Raw genomic sequence first — 25,292 nt, 5'->3', positions numbered from 1 at the left:
TCAGTTTTTCATTTGCCGCGACGACTGCTGTTCTTCTTGTTGTTGTTGTGGCTGGTATTATTGTTGGTATGATCATTGAAGTTGTTGCTCTTATTAAAGCTATTAACTGTTCCCTATCAACTGTTCACTGTTCAGTGATCACTGATCACCGATCACTGATCAGCGATTAGTGTTCTCTGTCAATAGTCAATAGCGTACCTTGTACGTATTCATTATTGCTTAACCGACGATGTATCTCATCGATACATGTGCTTTTGTTAGTTACTAAAGATACTTTTGTATTTCATAATTTCGTCATACAAAGTGGTTTCGCTTGTGTTGTTGTTTGTTATCAATTAACAGATTGAACTTCTGGTTGAATACTTGTTTCATCTATAAAAGATGCAATATTTTTGTTTATATATTCTATTCAGTATTATTAGTTGAATAAACAAATTAACCAAATTACTGCTTTTTATTTAAAAAAAAGAAAAAGGGGTCAACGGAGCAAAAAGTTTTTTTCCCAAATTCCATTTAAAAGTGTTAATCAGTTTGATATAAGCAAATTATAGGAAATATACGAGTAGACCGAATAATATTTTTATATAAAAATTTAATATAAAAACAAAAAAAAGAGATGAAAATAATGAATCATTTAAAATTTATTTTCTAAAAAATTCTCTATTAGAGATATAATTATCGATGAAGACATTTTAGTTTTTTTATCTTTAATGATAGTTTAATGACTTGAGATAATTTTTTGTAAGCATGCTTCCCAGACATTTGAAGGACAAATTTTTGTATATTTGTTATTATTTAATGAATTTCCTAAATTTAACAGAGTTCCAGAATAATAATTAAGTGAAATGGGCTATTAAGCTTCCTTTTTAGGATGAGATGTTGAGTGAAATGATATTTTATATCATATCATAGCTAATATTATATGATATGATATTTTATATATCGCATCAAACCAATGCAGTGTCTCTTAGGCATTAAAAATTACTTAATGCTTAATTAATAGAAGTAATGTCCAGCACAGTCGGTCCTATGCAACAAGATTCCTTATGTAAACATGGTTATCTTCTCAGATAGCTAAGAAGCTTTGAAATAGTTACTTAATGTTTAATTAATAGAAGTAATACCCAGCACAGTCGATCCTATGCAACAAGATTTCCTATGTGAACTGGATCATCTTCTCAGTTAGCTAAGGTTCTATGAAATCTTTGGTGAACGCTACAGTTACAACCAGTTCCAGAATGCCGAGCTTCTCTTAAGGCAGCTAAAGTTCGAAAATGCGGAGTTTCTCTTAAAGAGCTGGCTAGGCCTGCCACTGTTCAACGTGCGTACCTAGACACAGAAACATCTGCAACTGCAACTTTAAGGGAGATTAGCTTGCCATAACAAACACTCTGCTCTCTGATATTCATTACTCGGTTATCGGTATTTGATTACTCGACAGCAAAATTGGGTTGGGCCAAACTACCAGACAGCTGCTTAAACTTAAGGGAAACTTGCTTAGCAGTGCAGGAGCAATGCTGAGAGGTCGGTTACAGGTCTGAGAAAACTTAGAGGCAGACGTGTTATGAAATTAAGTCTGTAGCATAATGATTTTTGCTGTAGCTCAAAATAGATGGAAGAATGAGTTTCTCAACTTCTTCATTGATGCTCATATATTAGCATATATTAGATAATTAAATACTTTTTGGATTTTTTTATATCGACCTGACAGAGCAATAATTCTATTAAATCATAGATTTGATGAAGTATCTAGACTTGAGAGATTGGTTCACTTTCACTTGAGTGAGAGAGTTGTGTTTTTCAGCGTCCCTAATAGTACAACTGGCCAAAATTTAAGCTCAAGTAGATTTTGTTGCACAATACCGTCACTCAAGCCTAACGTAAACAATATCTGAGATGATTTGATCTTCTTACAAGAAATGGTATGTTAGCTAATTCTACCTACATCTGTAATACGGTCGAACTGCTCAGGAAATTGAAAACGCAGTATACTTTTTATTTATGTAAGCTATAACCTTAAGCTCGATATCTTGAGTAGTGAGCTTATCGGCATACAATGTAGCTTAGCCAAAACATCTGACCCTATTAAAATACTTTGTTAAATCATAGTGGTCGGAAAATCAAAATTGCGCTGATTCAGTTTATTTTTTTTTGAAAGGAGGTCTCTATTACGATGTGGACTGACTTATGATTGAAAGGAATCCTTCAGTTTGAAGTGGTTAGCTTCGTAAATGAACATTTCCTACTTTGACTATTGTTTGGTTTCCGTTAAGGATATATGTATTTATGATTATAAGTGGATAGATTATTAAAGGACTCCTCAAATAAAAGATTTAGAGTAGAATAAAAAGATTTAGAGTAGTAGTAGCATTTTCTTGTAAGTTTATCTAATACGCATAGTATTTCTATATAAATGTGTTCCATCGGAAAATAATTTGGTTGTCAAACTGTTGACTGATGAGACTTTTATAACATTTGTTAACTGATTGTTTAAACAGCTAATTTCCTTGAATTTGATTTCATTATTAGTATATGTGAATTAAGAATGAGAAGCAATATTAACTTACACTACATTGTCTAAGTAGTAATCATGCTGACCATTTAAGTGATCTATACAGCGACTACTACTAGGGTTGCGCTTTTTTAATGTCCAGTACTCACCGGAAGGGATCTATCAACAATAGTTTCTGATTTTTTTAAGTGCTACTACTAAGGTTGCGATATTTTAATGTACAGTACTGACCAGAAGGTATCTATCAACATTAGAGTGTGACTTTTTCAAGTGCTTTTTCGGCATATCCAATCCGTACATAATATTTGTTTGATCACGTTGGCTTTCCGGTCAAGTCTAGTAATACTATATCTGTGTTCAAATTCCTCAATGAGTAAGCCATCTAAAAGATTGGCTGTTATTGGCATCTATTTATAAATCCATTCATAATATTTGTGTCTGAAATTTTATTGAAAAATATCTGAATTACTATAGTAACAATTTAAATAATAGAAGAATTTTCATATTCTTTTGTTAGTTGGAAAATGATTACAAATAAATTACATTTACTTTATTTACACTAATGTAACAAAACTTTTAACTCCCACTGTTGACTTACAAATATTTAGTTATTAACAATAAGTTTTCAAACAATTTATTATTAAATTATAAATAAAGAAATTCTATTGCAAAATTTGCTGAATTAAAATTTTATAAGATTTCTGTTAATTGATTTTATTTGATTATTAAGAAATCTACACTTTTTGCAAAATTACGCAAATATCAAATATTTTTGTTTATGCATTGAAGTGTTTGAAATCGAAGTTTGAGCATTTGAGTAGCTGACTAGCTGAGTATCTGAATATCTGAGTATCCGAACATTTGAAGAATTGCTACTGTTATTGTTATTTATTGGCCCGAATGGTGAAGAGTTCAGCGCACCCTCATGCGCCCATAGCTTCTGGCATTGAGCTGAGCTATTGACTTTCGGTTTCAACGAAAAATTCAATTTAAACTTCAAATTACGACTACGAAAGCAGCAAAATCATTTTATTTTGTAATGTTTTCTAGCATAAATGCAAGTATTTAATTAATTATTTATTGTTTGCTTAATTTTAAATTCATTTGGCCTAAACACAGAAGTCATTCACAGTTAAGTTAACACGATTTTAATTAATATTAATTGTTGCTGCAGCTACTTTTTTCAGCTTTGGATTTTAATTGAAAATGGCAAAGACCAGAAGTGAAAAAACCTTTGTGTATTTTGCGTACCACAGTTGACTGCCAGAGTTCAACACCCACTCAAAATAGTTATTTTCAAAATATTATAAAATATTTATTTAAATAAATAATCTTATTTCAAAGGCTATTGACCAATAAAACTAATGTACTTCAGACATTACGGGCACTTAAGGTTTTGAGTTTCGTAAACTCATATGTGGTAAGTTGTCATGTCATAATGAATAATTTTCAGAAATGATTGTTAGATTATTTGAACTTGAACTGTTTAGATATTATTACGTAGCGAAGAAAGTTACTTTGGTTTTATAGGTAGAAAGAGGTAGCTTTCATAGGTAAAATTAAAATATGTATTTAAAATTACATTATAACATCAAACTACCTCATACTTCGTCACATCTCCGACTGCCTAAACGGCTTACACACACGACTATCATAAATCTGTATTATCCACAGTTAGTAAAAGATGGATTATAAGTAACCTAACTGTTGAATATATATGACCAAAACAATCAGTAAGTGATTCTATAGATTTTCGTTCACGCTAGAGTTTTGATAACTGAATCACAGTTCAACTAACCTGGAATAGGAGTAGTCTCACTATCTGAAGGCACGGCATTAGTCTATGGCTTTGGAAAATTGTTGCTTTCTCGCTGCTTTTGGAGCGAAATTATTCTGTGCCTTGGGAAAAGGTAATTTCTTTTTACTCTTTCAGAAAAAAGAGCAAAAAAAAGAAAGCTACACTGATACAAGTTAACGAGATGTAAGAATTATATGCAAGTCACATAAGTAAAAATAATTAACAGGAATGATTTGACAGGACGCTGTACGTTAAGCTATCACCTAACAAAACTGGAAACATACTTTAATGAAGCTTGCAGCTATTATAAGGAAGATATAAGATTGGAAAACTTTTGCTAACAGTTGACCCGACACTAATACATAAACGAAAGAAGTACTTAGGTGGGTGGTCATAACTATAAAATTGATTAAATTTTTAACAGATAACAGACTTGTTCTGGACATTTTCAAATAATTAATGATAGTTAATGATAAGGATGAAAGGGGCAAAAGCGTGTGCCTCAATGGAGGAGTGGTGCAAATATATACCCTAGCTTTCTCAACTGTCAACCCTGGTAGGTTCTGGCGACCAAGGCTCCCAAGTACAGACGGTATAATCGAAAAACATATAGTTGAGCGGAAATTCTTTAACTACTAAATACCAATCCTATCTCCAGGTTAGCAAATAAGTAGATTTGGTTCTCCAGATTGAGGGTCGATTGCAGGACCAGCAACCTTGCATCGGAAAAATTTTACCTCTACGCAACCCTAGGGAGGCTAAGGTTTATACTGAACTGTAGTGCAAAATAAGAAGAAGAATTAATGATAGTTATTCTTTTAAATTAAGATTTAACACAATTTGACGTTAAATTATAACTTATATTCACAAAATATTGGTTTCGCCCGTGCGACTAGTGGAGTAACATTAGCATTACTTTCTCAGCATTACGTTCCTAGATTAGGTTCTATACAAAAGAAAGAACAAATCATACAACATATAATGCCTCTACGAACAGAATAGTATTAAAATTAAAATAAAAATAAAAATATAATTAATTATTAATAATGATTCTGATAATTAATGATTCTGAGCTTCATATTTGGCAGGACCCGAGTTCGATTCGATTCCTGGTACTTGCAGTCTCAAAAATAATTATTTACGAATAATTAAATACAATAATTATTTCTAAGACCACTAATGATGGGTATTTGGCAATATTCGAAACAGCTGTATGGTCAGTCAAAAATTCAATTAATTAAAATAATATAAAAAATAAAATTTTTGTTGCTGTAGTTCACTGCTGTTCGAAAAAAACCTCTTTATGATTTAACACAATCAAATTTCCATATTTTTTGTATATAAACATTATGTATATTAGTGTATTTGTATGTGCATATATTTATTTATATAAAAATAAATATTTTTATAAAAAGTATAAAAAAGAAAAAGTATTTATTATATTTTTTATTATTATTATGATTATTATTGTATAATTGTCTTACTGACACCGTGAATAATTGAGGAACTATTATTTTTATTATATAAAACAGGTTCAAAGTCATTTCGAACTAAGTTCAAATATTAACTGCTTTCTGTTGCTGTTAATTACAAGTATTGAAGAAAAATCTCGTCAGCTTTTACTCAATGTAAAAAGCTTTTAATTATGACTCAATGGGATATGTTACTTACCAGACAAAATGAGTGCTTTGGCCAAGCGCTGTTAAGACGTCTTTAAGTTGTCTTTTAACTGAAAACGTTCAGATTTCATTTGAGGTTCGTGTTGTGCGCAAGCGTGGCTTGAAGTCGCTTGTGTGAGAGCGCAAAAATTCGAATTTATTACGAAATTTCTTTAACGTTTTTAACTTAAGCGTATCGAACGCATTCACAACGGCACATAACGCTTAAAAGTGTAACTCGGCGCTGGTGTTGTAACTAAAAAAAAAAAATAAATAAAAAAAAAATCAACGTAAAAATTCAAAAAAAATTGCTGTGAAGTCAGTGTAAAGTGTGATTTTGTTGGTAATTATTTTTGCAAAAAAGTTAAAAAAATTTAATAAAAAATATAAAAAAAATAATTACGAAAAAAATTCATATAAATTGCATAATTAAATTTAATTAAATCTGTAAATAAATTAAAAAATTACATTGTTTCAAATATTTAAATTAATAGCATAGACAGTGCTAATCGCAAGTAAGTTCATTTAATAAACGGAGTTAATGAATAATTTAATGATTTGTTGATATTAAATAATTGTTGAATAAATGCTTTAATGCTTACAAGATCAAATGTGGAGGAAATTTAATATAAATGAGAAATATATAAATAAAAACCTCAAGGCGTCAGTTTATTACCAGTAGTAAATAAATATCAACTTAATTACCATGTAAGAAGCTTATAGAAACTAGTGATTGGTTAAAAAAATATTTAATGAGTGAAGTCTGGTAATATAGCAGATACTCGTGCAGAATTGTTGTTGTTTGATATGGGCAATGGCGGAATTTTCCTTAAAAATGCGGTTTTAAGACCATATACAATAGTAACCTAGTATATAACATATCACTATATCGTAGTATTATATACGCTAGAAGAATATAACTTATAGTAAACATGATTAGTAGGTTATCTAGTTAACTTCATAAGTATAAAACTAGAACAGAAAAAACCATCTATAGAGGTATGAATAGTGTACTCATACACTATAGTATCCTAGCATATATCATATCACTATATCCTCGTATTACATATACTAGGAGATTATACCTTAATTTGGTTAATAAGCTATCTAGTTAACTTCATAAGCATAGAACTAGAATAGAATAGAACCGTCTATAGATATAGAATATCTATAGAATAAATAGTGAATTAATTCTTTTTTTCTGTTTTTCTTTTGTTATTTTTGGGCAGCCTGCATCTGGCTGGCTCTTAGTCCGAGTTTGAAGTTTTCTTTAGTTTGTGAAAGCAGGATATTTTTTCTAATTTGTAGAAAATTAATAATTCCTCCATTTATTCTAATTAATAATAACTATTAATGACACTAATTATTCTTCAACTGTAGCATTTTCAATTTATATAAATGCACAGTTTTGTGATTCCATCTGTGTATTAGTGAACAAATTAGTATCAATTAGTTTTAATTAAATGGAACTTTACAGTACGACTTTTGTTATGTCCAGAAAAATATCGTCTATTGTTATTGATACAGTAGTTATTAAAATATTAGAATATCATAGTATTATTATTATTAGTATGGTTTCGAGCATGGAGCATTGGCCATCACAAGAATATTTTATGTATTAAGTTCTTTATGTATTAAAAATCAATCGGAAGTGTACTAAATAAACGATGCAGTAAGCAAAATTGGAAATAATTACAATCTAAGAGGAAAGATGGATCGCCGATTAAGACCTGACGGGTTACGGGTTATGGATACGACGGGTTACGGATACTTTAGCAAGTTTTCAGTAAGAATTGAAAAGAGCGCAACTTCAAATTGCATTTACGATATCTTAAATAATATGAAAGCGGTCCCGAGTGGGGATGAGTTTCGACAAAATGGGGCAAAATGAAGACACCATTCCGAAAATGGATGATACTGAAGACACCTTTTACAAATGTGTGAGGTGATCTCAGCTTAAAAGAGAAATTAAAAAAATAAATGGAAAGCTCAATACATTGGAAAAATGCTGGAATCTGTATTAAATTGGAGCCTTGCAATAAAAGTTTGTAGATAAAATTAATATAAAACAAAAAAGCTGACCTAGATATCACGAAAAATAGCAACAGTAAGCGTAACGTGAACATACTTTTGAAGTGAAGATCTAGACTCAATGACAAAAGATGGATCTGAATTAATGTGAAAGCGATTTCGGGTGGAATGAGTCTTGACAAAAAAAAGCACTGAGAAAAAGGTCAGCGTAATTTAAATATAGTCTTAAAGTGGTGATCCAGATTATTAGATGTTATAAACATAACAATGTTCTCAACGACAAAAGAGCGATCCGCAGTAATGTGAAAGCGATCTTGGAGTGTATGAGTTTAGAGGTATTCAATGCAAACTACACGTTTCCATATTAGGAAGTTAGATTTGCTGTTTCGAAGAGGGTTTTGTAGTATCATCTATAAAGCATTTCACCTCCACACTAGAGAAAAAGACATAGAAAATTTGATGATATTTAACAAAAAATATGTGGTTCTGTAAAAAGGATGCTTATGTGCTTATGAGAATGATAATATACTAAAAGTAAAGTTATGTATGGCTTCCATATATATTATTTCTTCCAGATTCCAGAACTGAAATCATGTTCCCAAGCTCGAAGATGTGATCAAACAAAAAAGCTTTGTTTTCAGAGTTATTGTTTGGATTGGGAAAACTGGAGGAATAACTGAAGGAATACTAAGCAAAAGTAGATTATGTTGAGAACACGTTGATTTTTTAAACGTACCTTTCATAAATATTCTATATTTAAATGTAAATATAAATGATTCTTGAAATATTCTAATAATAAAATCTCCCACTAATTTTCTAAATACTTTTTTGAAGTAGTTTAAAGCCAAATATGCAAAACGTTTAAAAAAATCAATTAAAATGAAAAAAAAAAACGGGTTGGCAAAAAAAAAAACTATTTATAATAAATCAACTTATTAGATCATTTAATAAAATTTTTGAATTATTTTTAGAAATAAAAAATACAATAATAAAACTTGTTAGTTTTGTTGTCGTTTCCTATATTTAATATAAACAAACAAACGAATTAACGAATGAATAAACTTTAACATCATAAAAAACATGAATAAAATAAATATCTCAACACACGTTCAATCAATCAATAAAATTTTATCTCATAAATCGTAGTATAGGCGCATAACAGCATTCAATAAGGAAAAATTCAAGTATTGCCACGCATATTTCGCTAAGAACATAACAGCAGCAACTACAACAACACTACAATAACAATTGACTGTTAAAATACACTTAACATAAGCGAGTAATTATTTGTTATTGCAGTGCAGATGATGAGTTGGCAATACCACTTTGCACTCTAAAGCAAAGTTTACTTTGATGTCAGCAAGGCGTGCGTGCATATGGCTTGTGTTACTTGTGCAATGTTATTCGTTTCTTCGTTCATTTGTTCGTTGATTCACTTGTACGTTAACACATACACAAGCTTACACATGCGCAACAGCTGTTATTGCTGCCGGCTTCACTAAATATTATTTAAGCTTCTGTTATTTATTTTTCTAATTGTTGTTGTTGTTATTGTTTTGTTATAAATATCTTTACTTTATATTTCATGTTTTTTGTATTATTATTTTGTTTTTTTTTTCTCTTATTATTTTTGAAGTTGGTTTCTGGGTCTGTGTCGGGCAGTTTTTGCATGCTTTTATTGTTTCTGCTTGTGACGCAAGCGCTGTAAATTTTGTTTTTGTTGTTGTTGTTGCTGTTGCCGTGGTACGTTTTTTTTTGTTGAAATCGAAAGTCTGTTTGTTTTCATAATTTTTCTTTTAATTTTTATTTGCGAAATTTTCTGTTTATTTTATTAGCGCAACCAGTAAAGCCTCTGCTTTAAGTGTTGTAATTGTTATTGTAGTTGTTGTTGCTGCAATGAGTCAATCTCTTGATAACTGTTTTATTACAATTTATCTACTAACTATTATTTTTTTATTGCACATTATTATTTATTAATAAATATATGTTGGCATATGTTTTTGCGGCTTAGTGAACAAATGTTCGATGCGTGAAACAGTTGCAATTTAATCTCGCATTGGAACAGTTGCGTACTTTGGCATTCATAGGCCATAAATCACACTCAACTGATAACACAACTGGAGCAGAAAAGGTATTTGTGGCTTTTTTAAATGATTTTTTATTGGACTTAATTATTCATGGTCTTTTCACACACTGTCATTCTTGCGCTAACAGTTTAAGTTAACAGAAGCTTTTAGGCCAGTCGATTAAAGTATTTAATAAAAGTTTGCAGTGCTCTGTTGGTATGTTCTCTTCAACAAGTATTCACTAAATTTTCTATTTCCGGTTTTTTTTCTTTCAAACTCAATTCAATAATTAATTCCACAATTATTTTTAAGTCAGAATGTAATTAAACTCAAGGTAGACTCTGTAGTGTAATTTTCTTTAAATTAATTAATATGAAATTACCTTATATTAAAATATCAACGAATTACTTGACGCAGCATATGTTTAAAAAAAAATATTTTGGTAAAGCAAGTGAGAATTAAAAATTGAGAATTAAAAATTGAGCAAGTGAGAATGTACTAAAAACTTAGTAACTATAATTCTAAACCACTTTAAAACAAATAATTAATATATATATTCAGTTTATGAATTTTTCCCGGTAATTAATTTTAATGTAATATTATCGTTTACATTTATGTTATTCAACTCTTCCACTTTTTACTGTTTATAAATATTTATTTTTATGTAAAATAAACTCAAATAAATGCTAGTAAATTATGGGGAAAATATATTAAGGAGTAAACAAGGGTTTCAGGTGAATTATGAATATCTGCGCTATTGTTGTGTATTTTACTTTGCGTGGAGCCCCCCCTACATTGAAATAAAGAATTCAGCTAAATATTTTTATAAATAAAAAAAAATAACCTTTAATTGTTCAGTTTATGTAGCAGCTATGTGACTTTTTTCTGTTTGTTCTCCGTGTAACATATCAATAGCAATTGTGTAAGGCCTTAAAATACTTCAGTTAGCTTCTCAAAATTATTTGTAATAAGACGCATAGTGTCCAATAGATCATATTGTATTGTAAGTTCCGTTCCAATATTTTGCACACATTTTTAATATTTTTGGAGGAAATTAAGAACGCGTGGAAGAGGGTAGGAGCTGATATTTAAGCTACAACAGTCACGGTTGTGAAGCGAAGTGATAGAAATATGGCCAAAATTCAGTATATTTTGGAAACTTCATTATTATTCGTAATAAAAGCCACATCGCCATTGAGTTAGCTATTATAGTATGGCTCGATCCAGATAATATCGTCTGTTAATCGTCTTATGTTGCTAGCAGAAACTAAGTTAGTGAGTTGATTAACTTGGCACAAAGAATTGAAAAGAAAAATATTCGCCAACCTGTTGTACGGACTTATATATTTATATATATATATATCTTTATAATTATAATACTGAAAGTTTTTAAATAAAATTTGGGAAATATGATTTGGAACCTCGCATTTAAACAGTTTATGATAATTATCTGAGCCAAGTTAACAATCTTAATGAATATTTATTCAACAAAGAAATCTTCCAACTTTACGATATAATTTCTTTTTTAATGGCTTATATATCATAGCTTCTTATTTAAATATGCATTTTGATAAAAAAAATTGTGCTGAGTGTAATGGCTTGAGGTGTGGAAAAACTCTATTCTATTATATTAATTATGATAATTTAATTTTATATTGTCATTATTATCAAAATTCACTTGAAAATTCGCTATGTTAGCAACAATCGTAAAGGTTACATATTAATGAGTTGTGTAGATAACAAATTGTTGAACTCATGACACACAAATTATTTTTTCTGTAAAACATCTTTTCATAACTAGAGAAACCATAAGGTGGCTATTGTATTCATGATTCACAAGAAAGAATTTAAAAATAATAAAATTATAATTGCATGCAAAATTAACATTGATAATTTTTGAGACTCATTTTCATACATATTTTCTCATAATTTACAAATAAAAACAAAAATATAATTAAAATGTATTTCTTTATAAACTAAAAATGTTATTTTTAATTTAAAATTAACTTATAAAATATTCATTTTATTTTTTCAACGTCTTTTAGTATTCTTTGCATTGTATTTAGGAATGAAATAAAAATACTTAAAAAATAAAATTCCTACAAGACAGTTTTTGTAAAGACTTTTTATAAAGCGTTTTAGTATTTCCCAACCTTTTATGATGCAGAATTTTTTATTAAAAGTTTTTCCTTCATTGGCATTGACACAGCTAACAGACAACCTTAACCTCAATAATAAAAACATCCGATCTCATTACCGATTACAACTGATCTTGCAAATGTAAATTTGAATAAGCATAGATCGTGCTATAAAAATTATTCAGATGTCTTTCCCTCTGATTGCAGTGAATACATTCTGTTTTTTTCCCGTAGAAAGCAAACATTTGAAACCACCATGAAACGCCATCTTAAAAATGAGTAGTGATGATTTGAACCAATTTATCACGAAGTGCATAATGCTGAAATTCCCAATAATCAATTCAATTATCAAAAGCAAGGGTAGGAATTAATAGGATTTACATTTAAAAATCTAAATATATATAAGCCAAAGTGTTGTGAATGAATAAGTTAGACTTGTGAAGAGGATGGAGAAACTGTAAGGTAAGGTAACGATGATATATCCAGCGGTTAAGAATCGAGTAAATTTTAGATGATGAACCTTGAATTCTTGCATCTAGAACAGTGTCAAAACCGTATAGCCTATGAGTTAGCTGTAGTTGTGAGGCTCGAGATAGAAATTGGAACTGATGATCTGAGCATTTTGATTAAGTCTTAATTCTTATGTTGCCCGTCTGTAAAGCATAGCGCCCTTAATCTAACTGGTATGTTAAGACCTGAGTAGAAACACAGATTATGTATTAATGTACTACTATTACTGCTAGAAAGTAGAACTAAGACGTTGTATTGAAAATCCACTAAGTGTAGCGAGTATATTTGTGAATTACATAGATTATATAAAGCTAAAAAAATTAAATAAAATAAATGTTTAAATTATTTACAAGATTTATTTCACATTATTAATTTTATTTTTAAAACACGATTTGATAAAAATATTTTGAAGTGTATGATTGTCTCAAAAACGTCATAATTTTTTCATGGTCATTGCCAGCTTTTTGATTTAATTAACGATGTATTATTTTGTATCTTTCTACTATGAATCAGTATCAACAGAATAATTCTCAACGTCTCTATTCGAGACAAGACAAGTTAAGATATTTATTTTTTATTTTTTTTTTTTTTTTTTATTATACAATATTATTTTTTATTTCGTTCAAAGATTTTGTAGAACAAAGGAAGGGAGCATATAAAAGCTAAAAAATACTCATGTATGAAAAGCAAAAGCAATAAAAATAGACAATAAACACACTTAAAAATAATTATTAATTGCAATAAAGTGAGTCTGCGAGTTGGAAGAAGTGCGTCTTGGCAACGCACAATGGAATTGCCATAGGAGCAGCAATTTGAAGTCTAGAAAAAAGTTTCTCAAGTTGAAGTGCGTCAACTCAAGTGTTGGAGTCTTTTTTTTTTACCTTTCATTAATTTTTTATCTATTATTTTGGATTTGTTATTTTTGTTGCGAGAAGCGTTGAGTTAAGTTCGCCTAAGTGGTTTGGTTGTTGTATTTCGTAGTTCCGGAAACTGAGTTGCCGGCTAACGTAGCTGATATCATTTAATTTTCAAACGATTTAGATGGGTTAACTTTTCGTTAAATATCCGCATTTTGGCGTCATCATTTTCAGTTTGCCAAGAGCAATATTTAAAATAATAAAAATTTAATTGAAACTTTATGGTGATTGTCCATGTTTTGAAATATAGACGAGTTGTGGATGATAGCAAATGTAAATTCAGTTATTTAGTGCTACTATATATTCAACTCACTCTTTATACTCGTATATTAAATGATTTTCATAATTATTTAAATTAAAAATTTTATGATTTCATTTAAACGAGTTTAATTAAGAAATCAGTTATACATAAAGCCTATACCTAAAGATAAAAATAGTCAAAATACAGAGTGATAAAGCTAGAATATAAAGCTCACATGTAAATATTACAGTGAACATACTAAGAGGTGAGAATTATATACCAACAGAGAGAAGATCGTATATTCGTCTATATACGATATATATTATCACAGATGTAAATATTATCCCATTGCAATTGATTATTGATCGTGTAAGCAGGGAATGGGATTTTGATATTCAATATGAAAAATAGTATCACCAAATTAGTGAATCGATCATGTAACATCTAAGCAGAAATAAGTCGTGTACTGATTTTGTATTACCTCTAACTTTTTGTAGAGTTTTAAAGAAGCCCACAATACTGAACTTAAAGAAAAAATATAAAATGATAGAGAGTTATGATAGAGAATAAGAACTGATTAGGAAAGTTTTATTTACGATAATAATTGATCACCTTGTTATAGTCTATCTTTTACTATGAAGGAGGGACCACTACTATAAATAAGTGACCACTACTATGTTATAAAGAAGTGACTATTACTATAAAGAAGTGACTGCTACTTTGACGAAGTTACTTCCACTATCGTGGACTGACCACTGCTATGAAGGAGTAACTACTACTATGACAGAGAGATCACTACTATCAAGGAGTGACCACTGCTATGAAGAAGTAATAACTACTATGAAAGAGTGACTACAGCTATTAAGGAGTAATCATTACTATATAGGAGTGATTATTGCTATGAAAGAATGAACACTATTATTTAAAAATTACCATTACTATGAAAGAGTGACCACTTCTATGAAAGAGTGATCACTACTACGAAAGAGTGACCACTATTATGAAAGAGTGGCTACTACTATAAAAGATTGACCATTATTTCGATGTAGTGAAGGTACTAAATGATATTTTTATTAACCATTTATAACATCATTTAACCTGCTTTTTAGTTTTGTTATTGTTAGTTTTAAATTTGAAATATAGTTAATCCGAATGAGTATCTCAAATAAAAATGAATGAGGTCCGCTCATTCATTTTGAATTGCCAGGTATTTCCCGCCGAGAACCGAGAACTTACAGAGAACCCGAGAGCCCAGAGAAAAGAAATATTGAACAGCATTGTCATTTCTTTAAGTTATATTCAACAATTTTCTTAAAAGTGATTAAAATTGCACTTAAGAACTTTAAAGGCTTTTTCAGTTTATTTGAGAAAACTGCACTGCCTAATTGGCTACCTATTTTATAGTCTTCAGTATATGTAGTTAAACTTATTTCTAATGAGGAATCTCTCGACAGCTAACTACACTGTGTGTTAATATTTGAAGGACTGAGCCATGTTGGTTAATAGCATAGATGGAAAACTTGCTGAAATGAGCTGAGTTTACTTTATTTTGTTGTAAAAGTCTGTTTGCCTTTTAAGAACACCACGTTTTGACCATGCTAGACAATCACATTTGAATAGTCTTTTTCCATAGAATTCATCAACTAAATAGCGACCGATAATGGCTGTTACTTCCTCTAAGTGAACACCAGTATGAGTGTCGTATTGTTTTTCATGTATGAAAGGTGGCGGTAACCACCAGGAGTCTGTAACCATTCTGAGTTGGTATGTCTGTCAGTTTTCATAAGTAATTTCAGGGCTGTATCCTTAATGTATTTTTTGATCCGATCAATCTTGAGATCCCTGAGGATGTCATTCGTCCTAATGTACCATGATACTTTGAAAAATCTTCTCAGAGCCTGGCTTTGTGCAATTTCTAGCTGGCGAACAATATAGAAGTGACTACATCTATAAGTAGTATATAAGTATGTGATAATCTATTATTAATCTATTATAGATTAGGTATAATAGATTATTTTTATGTTTACGTATGTGATATTACATATCTACGTAAGTACATAGTTTGCAAGTATTTTTTGTGAAAAATTTCTTAATATTTTTTTATCAACAATATATCTTATCCAATTGGCAATGTGGCAAAATTTCCCGGAACAAAAGTCTTAAAGTCCAAATATATTTAAGTAGATTTTAACCGCAAAATACATATATTCCATTCACTTCCCACAACAAATTCCTACATCCTGGCATATTAATGTCGATAATGTTATGGTAAATTATGCAATGCCAATTAATTGGATAAACTGATTTCTGTTAACACATATGGAGTACACATTTCAATATAGAAGTCCAAGTACTGCGCTCATAGGCTGTTTCTTGGCTTAGTGTAGAAGGGAGGCCACCTAATCTAATTGTTACGAAAGGTCAACAAAATTGGCAACCAGCTGCGTACATTTTGTCTTGCAAATTAATTACGAATTGATGCCAATGACACGCGGCCTGACGCGTTAAGCATACGTAAGTGGGCCCTGAGTTGGAGGCGATGACAGTAGCAACGTGACTGTCATGCGAATGAAATCATTAATATAAGGTTTGCATATAGTATACGGGTATCTTCATAATATACTATTTTTATAGCAGCTTAAGTCGCATAGAAATGCGATGAGCAATGTCTGAAACTACCTTTGATTTGTGTCCAATTATTTTGCCGACAAAAAAATGTTTGTAGGTGAAGGATTTATTTTCTGTTTTTCTAGTCGTTATTATTATTATTGTTGTTGTTGTTATTATTCTATGCTGAGATACATATTGTTTATGCGCATTAGGAGTGAAACACACGTGATTGTCGTCATTAATTTGCTGCCTTTTCATGCGCGACAGTCGGGGAAAATAAAGATACATCCATTGCGAATAAAAACCGCTTACTGGTTTTTTCGACAAAAGGTGAAAATACTTATAACTCTTGTAAAACGTTTGCAAAAGATAATGTTTTAGCGTGACCTTGAAAATTATAACTGCCAACTAAGCCAACTTAATGGAGTTTTTGACCTACTAAGACAAATAATTGCAGCTGTGGTAATAAAATTGTGCCGAAATAAATTCAATTGTCAAAAATTTAATGCAGAGATGAAAATAATTTCATATGAAAAGTGATAAATACGTGCAGATAATATTGTTTTTTATTATTGGCAAAATAAATACTTTATATTAATTTATTTGTTTTTTATTCTTACAGCTTTTCATCACGGCTGTCACACCTAAGTCCCTTTCCTGCTAAATAAAGCGTACCTTCAGGCACATAATAAATTCTTTGGCTATGTTAAAGCTTTGCAAAATATATGGCTGCATTAATGGCACACTTGGTCTGCATTTGAGTCGCGCACCTTGGGACCCATACCCATGGGTTAGTAATGTGCAGAAAGGTTCTAGCGCTTATCGTGCTGGCTTACGCACAGGTGATACGGTTTTGGAGTTTAATGGCTGTGATGTTTTGGGCCAGAAAATTTTTGAGATTGCAGCTCGTCTGCAGGAACATTGGCAAAGTGGTGCCAGTTATGTAACTGTGGTTATATGGCGCAACAAATCCAATACAACAGTTGGCTTGACAGCAAATGGTGAGGTGGTGGAGTATGAAGATGATGTCGATAACGGTGGTGAGGATGATTGCGAAGACGGCAATGCGGTAAGTGTTGCAGTTAATCAGTAATTGTGGTAGTAGCTTTTAATTGTATTTTAAAAGTTGTCGCTATTTTAAAAGAAACGCTGCGGCTCATTTAATTAGTGTGCAGTCAAACACGGCTGCATCATGCATGCTTGACGCTAGCACGCAAGAGTGCAGCTGAATAGCGTGTTTGATTAACTAATAAATATTGTTTATGTGTGTCAAATTATAGAGCAATTACATAATCAGCTTTTTTAGTATTTGATAAGACGAGAAAATATCACACATTCACTAGCACAAAATATATGTCTTTAGAGTAGTTCCGTAAACAAAGAAAAGTGGTTTAAAATATATATTTATAATGAAATGAGTTAAAAATTTATTTCATGCCTCTGAAAGAAATTTTAATAACTGTTATATATAACTTGTTACCGGATATCTTGGTAACTTTTACTCACAATGGACTATAGACTCGCCATATGGTAGAAAGAAAAATAAATAGATCCGCCTTACTGTTGAGCAATACTTAACAAGTGTTTCATTGATTGGTCCGTTGCAGTGACAGGCCAGTAGATAACTTCAAATGTATCTCAATTAGCGATTTTTCGTCGTTTTGCTACCACATTCCTCGAAAAAACCCTAGTATAAAAGAGTAAAGACTAAATCCATCCCACCGAATTTAGATAATTTAGTAGGTCTTTCATCTTCACTGATGAACACTGTGATAAACTATCAAAAAAATATCTTCCCAAGAACCTATATTTTCTGGACGCTAAAGCCGGGCATTCACAGAGAAAATGTATTATTGTAAGAACTGCAGTAAGCCTTGCAGTGTTCACGCGATCTCTTTTTTGATGAGTTCCGAGGATTAATTTTTGTTATAGGTAGGCCATGTTAACCTGAAAGTTGCACATGACCTAAGTGCTTTCCATCTGTTATTGGCAACTTGCAGAAAGTAGAGAAAGGTACTTCTTTTAATGGTCTCCAGGGTAATATAAACTGATACCGCCAGTGACGCATCTAGAGATGCACCAGAGCGGGCTAAACTATCAACTTTCTCGTTCCATACGATGTTTCTATGTCCAGAAATCCAGATGCGGGTTATATCGGCCAACCGATTTAGCTCGTGTTTCATTGAAATATGATAATGAGTTTTTTATTTGATTTTATTAAACTATAGTTTTAAATCCAGCATATCTTCCTGACTAAATTTTGAATAAGTATAGTTTAAATTTACAAGTAATCTCCATTAAAATATATTCCAGATAAAATAAAAATTCAAACATAATTGGATAGTATATAAGATTATTAAATACTAAACAAAATCTAGGAACTGTAATCAATGTAGTCAAGTTTCTTCCATGGTAAAGCAGATGACCACAATTACTGGAGAGTGGAGTTTTAGATCCTATTATCACTGGAATATTAGGCGGTGTCAAAGCTGGTGAAATCCATAGTATTCAAACAGAATAAAACATGAGAAGTATTTGGTTAATCTGCTCTGTGAAAAAATATTTAAACTGGATATGCTATAGTGAACCACAGGCCTCTATACTGTGAATGTTATATCACTTTAGTTCGTAGGCATGTACGACTTCAGAAGTTGTACTTGAATCCGGTATGTAAACGTTAAGAACGAATTGTATCTTTTAAAGACTTTTTGACTAGGTCTGCTGTCAACACAAAAAAAAGAAACAAACACAAAAAAAATCACGAAAAAAAATAACAAGAAAGAACTGAATTAAGAAAACCCGTTTTAGTTAAATGTCAGTGTAGTTGTATATTAAACTAGTTCAACTTATTAAACGAGTTCACACGCAGAGATGCATTTGTTAGTTTGGACTTTTTTATGTTTAGTAGTCAGTACATTAACCTTTTTGACAAATTATAAATTAATTTAATAGTGAAGTATGTATTTTGATAACATTATTTTATCTTCTTAACTTTTAATGGAGAATTAGGCTTCTATAGATCTTTCGAATCTTACTTTATGGCAACTTGTTTTTTTTTTTGGTTTAAATCTAGCTTTTCTTATGAACAAGTTCAGGTTTTGAGTTGATTCTATAACTTTCATTTATTCCGAAATTGTTGTGCTCGTATATGTTTGACATCCCCACATCTATTTTGATCTTGGCACATACTTTTCAAAGTGACGCTAACGATCGGTTAAACTGCAGTAGCTAACAGTTAAGTACTAAGCACAGCAGACATCGGCTACTGTGTTTCACACAATTGGTTTAAATTGAGAGTGTTTATCTACTATACCGAACAATTGCAATTAAAGCATGTGTTGAACATTACTATTATGATTAAAGTGCTTGCAAAAACTAAATTTACATAACAGCTGATTGATAATCTAATTAAGTTAAATTAGTGTGAACACTGACTGTCGTTTAAACATTTTAAACGTTATTAATATATCTTTTTAGACACAGTTTCACGAAATGAAATCATCATTATGATCAAACTGTGAGCAAAAACTAAATGAACATATAACAGCTGTTTGATAATCTAATTAAGTTGAATCAGTGTGAACACTGATTTTCGTTTAAACTTATTAAACATCAGTGATACATTTTCTTGGACATAGCTTCGCTGAATGAAATTACCATTATGATCAAATTGTGAGCAAAAACTAAATGAACATATAATAGCTGTTTGATAATCTAATTAAGTTGAATCAATGTGAACACTGATTTTCGTTTAAACTTATTAAACATCAGTGATATATTTTCTTGGACATAGCTTCGCTAAATGAAATTACCATTATGATCAAATTGTGAGCAAAAACTAAATGAACATAACAGTTGATTGATAATCTAATTAAGTTGAATTAGTGTGAACACTGATTTTCGTTGAAACTTATTTAACGTCTTTAAAGCTTCTCTGAATGAAACTCATCCATAAAATTCATCATTAAAGCTTCGCTGCTGATTCATCCATAGAACAAAATTGTTTTTATAAGTTTAGGATTTATCAGTAAATTTTATTTTTCTACTAAAAAAGTTGACTTTAACTGGTAATCTGTGTAATAGAATTAGTGATTATTTTTCATTGAAACAAGTAGGTTTCACCTATTTAAAAGTACAACCAATATGTGTCCATACACGTATACCATTAAATTCCTACATGATAATGAAACTTTCGATTTCATTTTGCAATTCCAATTTCAATTTCGGTTTTGATTCTAATTTAATGTTAATATTCCGCAATTGCCTTAATTTGTCAGATATTTACAGATATTTTTACTTCCCACAATTGGCTCAGTTGGCTTAGTGTTGCTTATATTTCATACATATATATAACATTTTCGATTGTAATTAAAATGGAGTCAGTAAAGCTTAGAGATTTGCTACTAATTAATTGACCTAAATTTGAGAAATTGTTTAAATTACACTAGCACACATTGGTACCTATAGTCACCCATACACATACACGTAGACACATACATATATATATATGGTATGAAGAAACCTACAATTTGCAGCATAAATGCATGTCTCTATATAAATAACTTAAATGGCTTGTCTGCGGTGGGGGTTTTGTTGCATTACTGACACAATAAAATCTTTTTCAATCAATTTTGAATAGCTGCCAGTGCTTAGTCCAACAGACTATCAGGCCACAAATGCCATTTTCCGTGCTTTCGTCTCATTGTAGTGCAATGTTGCCAATATATCATTTACGTATTTGTGTAACATATAGCAGGACATACGTTTCCTCCTCCAGCTAAGTGAGTTTCTGTGCTATGCTGTGTGTATGTGTTTATACGTAAAACACACACTATTAATTGGCTCATGTGGGTTAAGTAGTGTTAGTAAGTGCATATTGGTATTTGTGTGTTCATTGAATTTGCTCATTTTTGGTTTTTACGAATTTTGGTTAATTTTATCTGGGTCCAATTTTATATGCAAGTAGGTGAGCAAGTTTTTGTGGTTCGAAAAAGTGACACGTCACTTGATTACACATTTCTTGTGTAATGCACAAACAGGCGTGAAATTTTAATTTAATTCCAATTTGCCAGAGGCGTTTGTCAAATTTTATTTAAAGTGAAGTGTAAATAACGAAATTTAAATAATGAAGAAATTTAAATAATGAATTTAATAAATTTAAATGAAATTTCCTTAATGAAATTTAAATGAGTTATTAAGATAGGCAGTCAATCGCAAATGTGATTTATTTTATTAACTTAAACGTTTATATATAGTTTAATTAAATTAATTGTTTAAGTATAAGTATTGGTTTAACATATTTTGTTTCTTATATTCATTTCATCCGTTAAAGTTTATACGTTTTTCTGTTTATTTGCAGCATCACGGCATTAATCAACAATCCTTGCAAAAGTTTGCTACATGCCTGCAACACATTGCCCAATTATTGGAGTGTCCTGTATGCCTTGAGGTAAGTTGTGCATGTGCGTACTGCATATCGATGAGTTTCTACTTCATTAAGTTTGTTCAAATACTCCGCTTTTTTCATACGAGCGCATGTACGGGTACACATACAAATAAACACAGACGCATACTTATCCATACAAGTTTATTTATCTACCAAGTTTTATTTGGCTGAGTGCCAGGTTTTTTTTTCATTTTGTTCGCGTTGGTCGATATACTACTTTTTTTTGGTACTTTTAATATGCCTGTTGGCACAGACGTGTCGTTTTCATATCCGTATTATGTAGCATGCCATGCAGCCGGCAATCCTGCGATCCTGCATGCATGACCGTGTTTGCATTTGTATCTGTGCGAGCTCTTCCAAAAGTTTGCTGTTAATCATATCAATATTTGGTATTAAGTTGGTATGCTTGATTGTAGATATACACTTAAAAAATTGCAACATATATCATGCCTCGCTGATGCGCCTATACACAAGCCCACAAGTGGATCGATCTATCAATTTTATTTAAGCAAATATAAGTTTAAAATGTCCATTGAAAAAATAAAAAGAAGAAACCTTTTATGTGGTCTTCACAGGGAAAATGTTCATTTGTTTGAGTGCGAGTTGCAGTTTTAGTTTTACGCGTTGCAACAACTAAAATATTTGCTTTCATTTTTTCGGCACTTGCATTTGATTTCAGGTCCGTTTTATTAGTTTTGCTACCTGAGTTCGAGTGCATCAGCGGTGAGGTGAAGTTTATTTTCAATGCACTTTGATTGCAAGTTGATAAAAAAAACTGTTTTCCTAATTGAAGTTGTCCAAATTAACGAATCTAAAGTTTTGTTAACTTATCTTGTTTGTTCTACGTGGCGTATGAGTAACGAAATTTCAAAGTTTGAATTAAATTCAATAATTTGAAGGCAAGTCAATATTATTTTGAACAAAAAAAAATGCAATGATTTATATTTCATAAAGAATAAAAGGACTATAAAAAGAAATGCAACAAAAAAAGTTTTGTTTTTAATTAACTGATTTTTTTTTGGCTTTGTGTGCTTTGAGGTATTATACTTAACCCGACTACGGGGCATAATACTTAACCCGACTACGGGGCATAATAGATATTTTAGGCCGTAGTGTACGATCCCTTCTTTTAATAATAATACTTAATTCTTAAAATACTTATACTTCTTATAATAATTAAGTATGATAATATTTAACTATTAAATACGTATTAACAAAGGTCTTTGGAACTAGCTTATTTAAAGGCGTTTAATATATTTATACAAATTTTTTTTACTAAAAAAGCTAAACCAGTGCTCTGTTAAATTTCTAGCACAAAGTTATGTTCTTTAAGAACTGGAATCTACCTCGTACTTGACTTGTATTGTTCTTGTAATTTTATCAAATTAATTTCTGTGTTTTATAAAAACGAATCCTATGACTGCGCCGAATTAAACTAAAATCATACTATAATTTTATTAGAACTTCTCTAAAACCTCTGACAAAGTAGTGAACTACAACAACAAATATTCTTTTCACATTATTTATTTAATTGAGTTTTTGGCTAACCACACAGCTGCTTCGAGTATTGCCAAATATTCATCATCAGTAGTCTTCGAATTATTTCTTATATTTCATTAATAATGTGAGATGTAGTACTGCGACTGTAAGGTCTATTGTGCCCATTTCTTATATTTAATTATGCTTAAATAATTTTTTTGAAACTACAATAACAAAGGGTTAAACTCGTGCCCTGCCATTATATTATACGAGTTTGTACAATTATAATTTTATAATATAATTGTATAGTTAGTTAGTTAGTTGTGGTAGAGGGAGCAACGAGTCCTTCTCAATTAGCTAAAAAATACGTTTTGAATCCACAAAGCCTCGTAATAGTATGTACTAGAGAGAAGGTCAAGCTAGAACCAGCCAGAGATATTTATAAAGGCAAGAATCTCGTCAATGCTAATGCTAGAAATATCGCCGAGTGTGTTGAAGAAGAGGGCCCCCAGAAACTTAAACCTAGTTCTGACCAAACATGGACATAGACACATCAGGTGTTCTGGTGTACTTTCTTCGAGAGCTGGTAGACACGCATTACAGGAGATACCACAGGGTAGGTCAAGTCTAGCTCCAAGCCGTTCTACATATTTGTATAATTATAAAGCTTTTAACTGGTAACTGGTGTTTCTTGTCACTAGAAGGCATTGGTACCAATATATTTTGTAACATTTATCCGATCATATTTATATTTTTATTTAAAAATATACCGTAACATGGCAAATACTTTTTATATCACTTAATACTATTACTAAAATAAATATTTTTTATGTAGTATGTTAGTTTCGTTATAATAAGATAATTTAATATAAAAAGAATTTTTGTTGTAGTTCACTACTTTTCGAAATCTTTCTATTATAAGATAATGCAATAAATAAGTCTAAAAGAGTTTTTAGCAAATTTGTATCTCAAACTATTATACAGACGATTATGTATCAAGTGAAACTTTATTATATATTAAGATATGAAAATACTAAGAACTTATATAAAATATATATGCAGGTAATTTGTATAACAGATGTCATAAGACGTTTGGCTATAATCAAAAAAAATATTAAATGAGAAAGACTGCTTGTCAATCAAAGGCAAAGGAACTCTATCTATTCTTATGAATGGTTCAGAGGAAAAAGAAAGAGAACTCTATTGAGAAAGTAACCAGGACTCTCACAATCTAAAATGCTGTTAGGGACTTACAACCTAAAACCCTTGAAAAATTGCATAGCACAATCAAAAAACAATCTAAGAATTATTATGGGATTATTGACTGGTCACTGCAGATTGAATAATCACCCATCGAAGTATGGAATTCAATCCAACTCAGACTGCAGATATTGTAGAGAAGAGAGAGAAACTGCTTAACATGTGCTTGGGGAGTGCCCGGCACTGATGCACAAGCTGAAGAAACACCTAGGAGGGTATTTCATGGATGATAAAGATTCAAGACTAGGAAAGGTAGGCTCTATACTGTCTTTCATTAAAGAAATTGGACTTGGAGAAACACTCTAACCTGAGTAAGGGGCACAATAGATCTTTTAGGTCGCAGTTTACAATTCCTTCTTTTAATAATAATAACCCATTGTAAATATTGTAGAGTATTTCTCTCTATTAATAGATAAAAGCATATTAATTAATTAGTGCAAAAAAAGTTAAACTTTATTTTCTCTATATTTAATTAACTATACCTTACTGTCTTTTTCAAATTAAAGGCCACAATATATACCATATTATATTAACATCAATGTAGTAGTTATTGTCATTCTAAACTTTATTAATTCACAAAATTGAATAAATTTATGTATCTATGCTGTTTTATAATTAATGAAAAT

The 25,292-nt window shown here is 30.6% G+C and overlaps 1 protein-coding gene across 1 annotated transcript in view; it reads left to right on the top strand.

Moving 5' to 3' along the window:
- The first annotated feature begins 6,418 nt into the window (after positions 1-6,418).
- LOC119676547 (putative uncharacterized protein DDB_G0286901) overlaps positions 6,419-25,292 on the top strand; it is a 41,188-nt gene continuing 22,314 nt past the window's right edge. The window contains exons 1-3 of the mRNA XM_038087788.1: positions 6,419-6,483; positions 17,104-17,550; positions 21,841-21,930. Coding sequence (XP_037943716.1) covers positions 17,185-17,550; positions 21,841-21,930 — 456 coding nt within the window. The 5' untranslated portion in view covers positions 6,419-6,483; positions 17,104-17,184. The remainder of the gene's footprint in view (positions 6,484-17,103; positions 17,551-21,840; positions 21,931-25,292) is intronic.

Source organism: Teleopsis dalmanni, chromosome 2, assembly GCF_002237135.1.
Source record: "Teleopsis dalmanni isolate 2A chromosome 2, ASM223713v2, whole genome shotgun sequence".
In the NCBI taxonomy this organism is placed as follows: Eukaryota; Metazoa; Arthropoda; class Insecta; order Diptera; family Diopsidae; genus Teleopsis; species Teleopsis dalmanni.
The sequence above is the reverse complement of the archived record's forward strand: the minus strand, read 5'-3'. Positions and strand labels throughout refer to the sequence as shown.